Source organism: Physeter macrocephalus, unplaced genomic scaffold, assembly GCF_002837175.3.
Source record: "Physeter macrocephalus isolate SW-GA unplaced genomic scaffold, ASM283717v5 random_281, whole genome shotgun sequence".
Lineage (NCBI taxonomy): Eukaryota > Metazoa > Chordata > Mammalia > Artiodactyla > Physeteridae > Physeter > Physeter macrocephalus.
The window spans coordinates 20,076-30,516 of NW_021145661.1; the positions used below are offsets into that span (position 1 = coordinate 20,076).

At 53.1% G+C, this 10,441-nt stretch overlaps 1 protein-coding gene across 3 annotated transcripts in view; it reads left to right on the forward strand.

The window, feature by feature from the left end:
* Positions 1-287: 287 nt before the first annotated feature.
* The window catches only part of TGIF2 (TGFB induced factor homeobox 2), a 17,516-nt gene continuing 7,362 nt past the window's right edge, over positions 288-10,441 (forward strand). The window contains exons 1-2 of one of the 3 annotated variants that reach the window (XM_028485342.2): positions 288-338; positions 4,033-4,258. In XM_028485342.2, coding sequence (XP_028341143.1) covers positions 4,067-4,258 — 192 coding nt within the window. In that variant the 5' untranslated portion in view covers positions 288-338; positions 4,033-4,066. Of the gene's footprint in view, positions 339-407; positions 561-1,345; positions 1,417-4,032; positions 4,259-10,441 lie in introns of those variants that run through there. The other 2 variants (XM_024128412.3, XM_007104450.4) reach the window with 2 other exon arrangements.

A 10,441-nucleotide genomic window follows, 5' to 3' on the forward strand; every position in this document is an offset into this window, starting at 1 on the left:
TCCTCTCCGGAGATTTGACTAACAAACATCGGGATTTGCATTATTTCTCCTCTCGGTAACGACCCCCACCCCCTGCGTGAAGCACACAGTAGGCGCTCCGGAAATGCTCTCCGAAAGGAGGAACGAGCCACTTCCTGCCCCCAAGCGCACTATCCCGATCCGGGTTCCCACCACTCCTCTTCGGAGGCCATGTGGCATTCCTGAGGGTGGGGGTGGGCGCAGGAAGAAGGTGCCCTCCCGGCTCCGCCCCCTCCGGGCGCGGTGGGCGGGGCGAAGCCCCCAGCCGTCGCTGGCCCGCCCCGCGGGGGGTGGGCGTCGCTCGCCGCGCTTCTCACAAAGTTTGTTTTCTCCCTCCGGGCGGGTGGGGGAGGGCGAGGAGAGCGCGGAGGGGAGGAGAGGGGATCTGACGTCAGGCCGCGAGGTGCTTTCCAGCCGCGAGCTGTCAGGCCGAGTGTCAGGCCCGGCAGGTACGCGGCGCGCTCCCCCGGCGCCTCCCGCCCCCTGCCGGGACGCCCGGGACCGAGCCCTAGGCCGCGTGGACGGAAAAGCTGCTGGGAAAAGTCAGTGCGGGGCGCAGGAGGGGGGCAGATGGGGGCGGGGGGCGCGCGGACAACTTGGAAAGTTTCTTTTTCTCGGCCGGGCGGGGGAGGGGGCGTCGTCCAGCGCGTGCGATTGTGGATGGGTGACCTCGGGTGTGTTTCTGAGTCCCGACTGCGGTGTGCTGACTGGGACCGGCGAGGGGGGGGGCTATCCCACCCCCGCCCGGAGAAAGTTCGCTCGCGGCCCTTTTGGGGGACCCAACTCCCTAGGAGCCCACCCCGGTAGAGGGCCGACCCTGCCCCGGGCCGGGGTGAGCACGCGGGGGGCGGGTTTGTTTGGTTTCAAAAGTGCACGTTGCTAACCGCCGGTAGCCCCCCCCACCCCCAGACGCGGCCGAGCCGGGGAGGGGCCCCTCGAGAGTGACAGCTGCGGGTGGGGGCAGCCGGAAGGTCTCGGAGCTGGGGGGGCCGGGGAGCCCGCGCGAGTTCCCTTTTCCTTTGGAACAAAGGAAAGTCTGTCTCGGAGGCATCTGTCACTCCCTGGCGGCCCAAGGAAGCGGGGCGCGTGGGGCCGGCGACCCGAAGAAAGTTTGTGCGCGCCGGGTCCCTCGGGCAGGCCGAGCCTGAGCCGAGCCTCCCGCGGGCGAAGCGCGCAGTCTCCGGGGCAGGGGGCGGCCAACATGGAGTCTGGGCGCAGGATTGGGGGGGGCGGTGCGGAGGTGGGAGCCCAGCCCCCTCCCCTCCCCCTCCGGGCCGAGTTCGGAGCACAAAGCCGAGCGCGCAGGCTCGGTCAGCCCCGCGCCCCGAAGAGTCAGGAGCGCCGAGCGGCGGGGGAAGGGGGTGGGAACCAAACTTTTTCCTGCCCCGGGACAGACACGTGAGTTTTCTTTCTTCCAGAGCCCCCGCCCCACCCGGATTGCGCGCCCGCGGGGGAACAGAAGCGCCGAGTCTGACGCGGGGTGGGGGTGCTGAGGGGTGCAGGCGCCCCGAGCGCAGGCCGATTCCCCGCCGCCCCGGGAGCCATGTGCTCCGACTCGGGTCTGGGCCGCGGGGGAGGCTGCGCGCTTTGTGTGAACTGCTGGGAATGCAGCGTGTGTGCTCGGCCCGGGGGAGTGTCGGGCCGAGCTGGGGAAGTTGTCAGAAAGTTGGCGCGGGAGTGGTTGCAGGTCAGCGTCGTGGCGTGTGTAGGAGGGTGCCCTGGGTGTTATGTCGAGAGGGTGCTACCACAGGCCAGTTAGGGTAAGAACTGACCCTTAGTGTGATGTCGTCGGGAGTTGTCCCAGTCTGAGAGATCGTGGGTGGGCGTATATCCAGGAATTGGTTGCGTGGTACCAGTTGTTTGTGCTAGACGTGGGATTTGTAAACTGTGTGTCTGCTATATTTGTCGGTGAAAGTCCTGGAGGTTCCAGGGGCTGAGCGATGGGTTGGTGCCAGTTATCTGAGTCCTCTTAGAGAGTTGCCTGGTGTGAGGCTGGGTGGGAGTGTGGGGTGTGTGTGTGTGGGAAGCCTCCTGGATTGGGATTTGTAAACTGTGTCTGCTGTATTTGTCGGTGAATATCATGGCTGGAGTGCAGGACACTGCGGTAGAGAGGTCTGTGTAGACTGAGGGGGTCACCTCCACACGCCACCCGCTGGAACCCTGCAGACTGGGACTTGACTGGCAGCCAGGGTGGAATCTGTACAGATAACCTTGAGTAAACTTCTCACAGCCTGCCAGGGCTGCATCCCTGCCTGAGCTCAGATCCCAACTGCCCTGGCCAGCTAAACTCAGAAACCTGACCTCAGAAAGCAGCCTGCTGTTGCTGCTCTCTGAGGAGTGGCACCTCTAACCAGTGCCTGTCTCACCTCCAGGTGGCCCGGCTGGGAGGGTAGACCCTTCCCTCGAAAGCCTGGCCTAGCCAGCCCGGATATCTGGGCTCAGGCCCAAGTCGAGGAAACAAAACCTGGGAGATGCCAGAGTCTGTTGGCCCAGTCTGCTAGGGAGCTGTTAAAAGGCTGAGGAGGGAGGGGCCTTGATATTCTGGCATCAGCTTGTCCTGGAACTTTGGGTTTTACAATGTATATCTCTTTTGCGTGTGCGAACAAGAAGTTTTTCAGGGGGATAAGCAACTAAGTGGGATTGTCTAGGGGAACACCTTCCTTCAATTAACAGATGAAGAGGAGGCTCAAGCCCAGAGAGGAAAGGATGCTTGCCCAAGGTCACACAGCCAAGTTGGAGGAACTAGAGCCCAGCCTTGCTTATTTATCTGGATTTTTGAGGCACTGATTCTGGGACCAGGCCAGGGGCTAGATGACAAAGGAGAATGAGAGACAACCAGTAGGGATAATTCAGCATCTCTGCAGGGTATACATAGTAGGTACACAGTAAATGTTACATGGATTGCTGTAGGACTGTGGAGATTGATAGGGTGTCCAGACTCCTCACTGGGTCCTGGGAGACCCTGGAAGCAAGATGGGATGGGGGTGGAGGACGGGGCAAGCTATCTGGGTCCAAACCCTACTTCCATACCATATCTTGGAGGTGAGATTTTTTTTTTTTATAACAGCTTTATTGAGATATAATTCACATACCATACAACTTACTCTTTTAAAGCCAACCAGTGTTTTTTTAGTATATTCACAATTATGCAACCATCACCACAATCAATTTTAGAACATTTTTATCACCTGGAAAAGAAACTTCATACCCTTTAGTTATCACTCTTCTATCCCCTCCAGCCCATTCTGGACATTCATAAAAACGGAATCATATAGTATGTGTTTTTTGTGACTTGCTTCTTTCACTTAGCATAATAGTTGCAAGGTTCATCCATATTATAGCATGGATCGGAACTTCCTTTTTATGGCTGAATAATATTCTACTCTATTATGGGTAGGCCACATTTTGTTTAACCATTCATCTGTTGGAGGACACTTGGGTTGCTTCCACCTTTGACTATTATGAATAATGTTACTATAAACATTTTTGTACAAGGTTTTGTGTGGACGTGGGTTTTCATTTCTCTTCGTAGCTTAGCTACCTTAGGAGTGAAATTACTGGGTCACATGGTAACTCTGTTTAACAGCCAGAGTATCTTGGGTGACTTTCTGAATCTCTCTGGGCCTTGGTTTTTCTCATATGTAAAATGATGATGATATTAGTGTCTCCCTTACAAGGGCATTTGTGAGGACTGAATGAGATAATAAAGGTGAAATGCTCAGTACAGAGTATGGAAAACAGGCCTCAGTGGTAGCTGTAATTACTTCTAGTCTGGTTCTGCTTATTAATGATCTGCCATTTATTTCAGTAGTTATCTACCAGCCTGATGAAATAGAGGCATTTTGGACCCTTCCTTCTACCTTGCCCAGGCTTTGGTATGGCCTGAGACTTCGAATTTTCATTGCCCTGTTTCTGGTGTCCTAGGCTCTAGTAATGATGTGCTGGAAAACTAGGAAAAGGGTCAGAGGCACCGCATGGTAATAATGTTCCCCTCCCCTTTGTCACCTGTTTTAGGCTTGCCTGAGGTCCAGCGTAGCCCCTAGACATCATGTCAGACAGTGACCTGGGTGAGGATGAAGGCCTCCTCTCCCTGGCAGGCAAGAGGAAGCGCAGAGGGAACCTGCCCAAGGAGTCGGTGAAGATCCTCCGGGACTGGCTGTACCTGCACCGCTACAACGCCTACCCCTCAGAGCAGGAGAAGCTGAGCCTTTCTGGACAGACCAACCTGTCGGTGCTGCAGGTAAGGAGCGGGTAGCAGGAGACCTGGATTCTGGTCCTGTCCCAGCCCTGTCACTGACTCAACTGTGTGGCCTTGGGCTGGTCACTTCCCCTCTCTGGGCCTCAGTTTCTTCGTAGGTCAATGAGAATACCCACCCTCTCTGCCTGAAGGGAAGACAATTGCATGAAGTCATTGCAGCTAGATTTCAGATTTTGGAGAGTTATGAAGAGGCAAGGAATTGTTATGAATGTCTAGGTGTCGTCATTAACACTAGAGGCTGGGAGAGGGTGAGAAGGCATTGAGTGTCTGGGATTTGGCCTTTAGCCCCAGATTGGTACTTGGATGGCAGTTTGGTTTCACGGGGCAGCTGGTGATCTGCAGAGTGGTTAAAAGTGAGTTGGAGTCACGGTTAAGGAAAGGGCAGAAGTCAGAGGTTCTGGGGTCAAAACCCCATTCTGCCACGCAGGAGTTGTAAACCACATCTTTATTTCCCATCTGTAAAGTGGGATTAGACTGCCTGACTGAACCGTTGGGAGGAATAGATTCAGAACTGGATGTGAAAGTGCTCTGTGAACTACGAACATGAACACGCTCAAAAGACCATGTTACCCACTTTTGGTCAGAGTGAGAGGTATTACCCCCTTTGAATTGCCCCAGTTGCTGACCTACAGGTGTTTTTGTTCTGTTTTCCTGGTGCTGAGGTGAGACTCCCAGGACTGCCACTGCCTTGCCTCCAGTTGGGCTCTCACCTACCTGGGAGACACAGAACAGGCCCCCAGGCTAGCAAAGGCCCACCCTCTGCCCCGCTGGTGCCCCACTCCCCCCACCCCACCCCCTGCTGCCTCCCCTTCCACTTCTGTTCTTTCCTGGCCTACTACTCCAATCCCTGGTGCCGTCTCTCTTTCCCTTACCCTACTCCGAACCCCCCACCTCTTCCAGCTGCGTCCCTCTTCCACGAAGCTTCATGGTGAGTATTCGGCTCTCAGAATTCCTGTCACCTGACTTTATACTCGCTGGGCAGTGGCTGATCGGAGCCTGTGTGTGAGAAAGGCTCTAGAGCTACTGACCCTGACTCGGATCCCATCTTCTCCACAAGAGAAAGCCTGGACATTGGCCAAGTCACTGCCTCCTCTCTGAGCTTCGTGTTTCCTCACCTGAAAAAGGGGGCTGATTGTAGCACTTTCCTAGCACGTAAGGGTTGGGGGGCAGGACTGAGAAGAATTAAAGGCCCACTGTGAGGTGTTTGGCACAGCGTGAGCACTTCTTCTCTCCCTTTCATCCTCATCTCTCCTAGGTCATAGGTCTCGCCTAGCAATTCCTAGAACCTCACAAGTTTACCGACAAGCGCTGCACTATGCCCAGCTCTATGCGGGGCAGGGTTGGGATCCCAGAGAGGATCCAGGCACATTCCTACCCTAGGGAGTGTCTAGTCTGGGATGGGAAAGCAGGGGAAGACCTGGCCACTGATGTTTGCAAAAAGTGATCACCGCTGGGACAGATGGCAGCAGAGACTCAGGGCAGGGCTTCTGAGCAGGCCTGGAGCCTCAGAAGGCCTCCCAGAAGAAGTGGACTTGAACTCACAGGATGCAGAACAGCACAGGCCAAAGTCTTGGTGCCTAAGAGCCAGGATTACCTAGATAGCCTCTTTGTTAGTCTTACTTCCTGCAGCCTAGTTCTTCCTGTCTCTGGGGCCCCTGAACGCCCAGGCCGCCAGGCCTTCTCCCTTGGTTTCTTGACCTCTCTGAGCCTGGCTCACTCTGTTTAAGCATTTTCTCATGAAAGCATTCTCTGATTCCCCCAGCTGTGTATTCCAGTGTGCCTCTTACCTGTGCGACCAAACCACTTCCACACTGTGTTGAAATTGCCTTTTATCAGGGACACTTTCTCAAGTCTGAATAATGTACTGACAACTCTTAAAGAAAATCTTTTTCATGGACTTGCCTCCCTCACAATGTAGACTTGAATAATTTTTATCACGTCACTTAAGCATGTACAAACATAAAACTGGGTTAAAAAACCTCTTGCTTTTGCTTTTATACACAACTGTGAAATAACCAGTTTTCCAAAGTAAATAGATGTAAAACGAATGAGATTCCATCTAACTGCATTAGTAACAAATGGTGGATGGTGTCTTGTTGACTGCACTATGATGTGTAGTATGACAGAGGCACTGGCTCCAGAGTTGAGCAAACCTGTGTTGCCAGAGGCCATGGCACTCCTACTTGTGATTAAATTGGAAACACAAAACCAAAACATTCTTGTGGGGAACTAGTGGGCCCCTAGGACGGCATATCCCCAGATCCCACTTACAGAAATGTAGGTCTGGGGCTACAGCTAATCCATTTCAGGATTAGGTGCTGGAGACTTCCGAGGAAGGGCCGGCTGGATCCCGGCATCCCCTGGTGGGAGGGGTTCCACTGGTGGCCACCCTGTTCTAGAGGCATGCTGAGAGTTAAGGAGCGGTGGGGGGACTTCCCGGGTGGTCCAGTGGTTAAGACTCCACATGGGTTTGATCCCTGGTCTGGTCAGGGAACTAAGATCCCACCTGCTGCACAGTGTGGCCAAAAAAAAAAAAGGAGCAGTGGGGACCATCTAGTACTCCTTGATGGAAACTGTACCATGAATCCCAAGCAGCACCAGCCATACATCCGTGCTTGAAGGTCTCACAGGCACCCCAGATTTCCTGACTGATTACAGGTAATTTCTCCAAGCTGGGTCCTTCCCTTTCTGAGGGGCTCCCCTTGATAGCCCTTTCTCGGCTCCTTTGGTCTCACCAATTCCTATACATTTACCCCTTAAATACTTCTGGAATATAGCTTCTTTCCTACCTTAGTCCAACCTATCATCATCTGATCACGTGTCACTCCCCTACTTAAAACCCTTCAGTGGCTCCTGCCAACCTATTGACAACGTCATCTTTCCCAATCTGTGTAGCGGGCCTCATCCCTGGCCCCCCATATTCCTGCCACACTGATAGATACCCCACACCACTTTGCTCCCACCCCTGACCAGGGAGACTCCTAACCCCTAGAGGAGCTCTGTGCTCCCACAGCACCGGGACTGGGTCAGCATTTGGACTTGACTGATTGCTTTTTAGAACACACTAAACTCCAGAGGCCTGGACTTATTTATCACTACATCCTCAGTGTTAGCTCAATGCCAGGTATCTGGTAGGTGCTCAGTAAATAGTTGTCGAAGTGGCAAAATGAAGATAAAAGTGCTAGAGCGAATTCCCTGGTGGTCCAGTGGTTAGGACTCTGAGCTTTCACCGCCGAGGGCCTTGGGTTCAATTCCTGGTCGTGGAACTGAGATCCTGCAAGCTGCGCGGCGGGCGCCCCCCCCGCCCCCCCTCAAAAAAAAAAAGTGTTGGAAATGTCAATAGGCAGGATCTCAGAAATAAAGGAAATGTAGTGGCTCCTCGATCTGGAAAAGCTGGTTTAAGTCAGTCCCTGGAGGCATCTCTTTTTCCTGTATTTAATTTTTAAAATTTCCATTGTTTATTAGGAACGTTTGCAGATAACCGCAAAAGTAAGAGAATATTATATTATAACCCACCCCTGGCACCAATCACCTGGCTCCAGCAAGCATCAGCATTTCGCCAAGTTTGTTTTCTCTCTCCCTGAGGACCTCCCTTTCAATTGTCTCCTTTAACCGGCCCAGGAGCAGTCTCATTAGCAAGTCAATGAGTTATTTAACTAACTGGTTAGCTGGTACTTGCCCGGGGCGAGGCAGTTGGGAGGGTAAAACCAAAAAGTCATTTGTGAAGGATTTTCACAGGTCCCAGTGACACCCTGTAAGCCCACTTTATTGCTGTGGTTTCTGTTCTAAGGGGCTGCCAGTGGGCAGGGGAGGTAAGTGTGGCGGAGAGGGTTCGTGCCCATTCCTTCTCTGTGTAATATTGATTGGGGGGTGTGCTGTGTGCTGGGAACACAACAGTAGAACCGGCACTGTCCCCCCTGGGGGAGGGAAGACATTGAAAGGACTGAGAATTCAGTGTAATTAATTACCCGTGTGTGTCAGCTGAGCTGCCCTGGTAGGCAAGGCTTCTCCGGAAGCTGTATATGAATGGAATCCTGACAGACTTGAAGGATTGGGGAGGTGAGGGGTAGCAGTCCCTCTGGTACTTGTACTGGGCAAGAAAGGAGCCTGGTGCAGAAGCTGTAGCGGCCTGCTGTGTGGGGAGCGGGGGGCTTGGCCCTGCCCTCAGTGAACTTTTATCTCTCGAAGCTGCTCTCCTTACTCTGGCTCCAAAGATAGCTGCCTCCCGATTCTTCCTCCTGGTAACCACTGTCTCCCCACCTTAAGGCCTTTCATTTGTATATTTTTTGAGCTTTTGTGTAAGCTTTTTTGCTTAAGTAAAGGGTTTGGCCCACAAGGACAAGTTAAACCAGTGGGTTAAACCATTGGTTCCTAAGCTTGGGTGGCAGAACTCTGGGGAGCTTGTTTAAAAACACATTCCTGATTCCACCCACCTCTCTCCCCTGCCCCCCATCTATGAAGCAGATGAGACAGAGCAGTTTTTTAAAATCACCCTCAAGGTTATTCTAATACAGCCAGCAGCCTTTAGGAGCACCTGGATACGGGTGGTCACAACACAGATTGAGGGACCGTGATGTTTGGGAAAGGTCTCTCCATGCCCTCTCTCTCCCCTCTTTTGCTTCTGTCTTTCACAGTTGAAAAGACCTTACAAGTAAAGCACTTGTGTCGCCTTCAGAAGCCCTGCTCTGGTCCTCATGGCCTTTATCTGCTCCCTAGTGCCCCTCCCACTCCCATTTGCCACAGTGATTCCTCCCGTGTCCTTCATCTCAGCCACTGATTAAAAAAAAAAAGAAAATACTGACAGGGCAGCAGCCTTTCAGATAGGGCCCTGTTTTATGGTAGAGACAGGCTTTCAGGCACCCAGCCTGTGTTTTGCCGTATCAATCACAGAATTCACCTTGGCATTCTCCTACCCCCTCCCCAAGGACCTTGAATTGGGGCAAGTCACATGCTTTTTTCCTGACTTAGGCGTGGGTCAGGCTGCTGGAAGGGGCTACAGAAAATCCGCAGAGCCCATTATCACAGCTGGCACTGGGGGTGCACTCGGGCCTTGTGCCCTTGCCCGGCTGCCCTCAGCTGTGCATTTCCATCGGATGAGAAGACAAAACAGACAGTAAGTAGGCTGCCAAGTTTTCTGTGGACCAGGGTGAGCACGTGGGGGGGTGTTTTTCTGCTGTTCTCTTCTCAGAATTAGAAGCCAAAATGGGAGGTGCAGCTAGAGGCTAAGTGCCCACGCATCTGCTAGTAAACGCCAGGCTCCCCTCCCCAAGACTGCTCTCAACAAAAGCACTAGTTCCTACTCCTCTTGACCCAGGTCACGTTTCCCCTGCGTCCTGGGCTGAGGTGGAGAGGTGTAGTGCTCTCCTGTAGCGCAGGTAGCCAAGGAGGCAGCTGCAGGATGGAGAGATGGAAGCATCTGAGCAAGGAGAAAAGGCCTCAGGCTGACTCTCCTCCATCTTTTATCTTCCCCTGACAGTCAGTGGTAGTTGCCTGGAATCAGGCTGTCTGGATCACATCCTAGCCTTTGCCCTTGTGACCTTGAGCAAGTTACTGAATCTCTCTGATCAGGGCCTCTGTTTCTTCAGTGGTTCAAATAAAATGGGGATCATCACAGAACCTGTCTCATAGGCTGTTGAAGATTAAATGAGTTAGTTAGATGGGAAGTGTTCAGAACAGCACCTGATATGTTTTGTGTTCAGCAAGAGTCTGCTTTTAGGATTATGGTGATGCCTTGCAGCTATCCATTTTGTTCCTCTGTTGTTAAGACAGCAGACCAGAATGAGAACAGCAGCAGGAGACCTGAGTTTGAATCCCAGCTCTGTACTCGGAGGCTGTGTGACTTTGGGCAGGTTCTCTCATCTCTGAGTCCCAGGTCTCTGTAGTACTTCGGGGACACTGCTTACTACTGTCCAGGCTTTCATGCAGATTAAACATAATGCAAGTGAGATGGTTGGCGTGATACCTTGTGTCAAAGATCCTTAGTTCCTTCGTCCACCCAGCTGTTCATTCTTACTTCTCCCTTGGGGCTCCCCTGCAACTCCAGCCAGGATTGGAGTGAGCAGCTCAAACAGTGTCAGCTGATGTCTGCTGTCGTGTGTGTGTGTGTGTGTGTGTGTGTGTGTGTGTGTGTGTGTGTGTGTGTGTGTGTGTGTGTGTGTGTGTGTG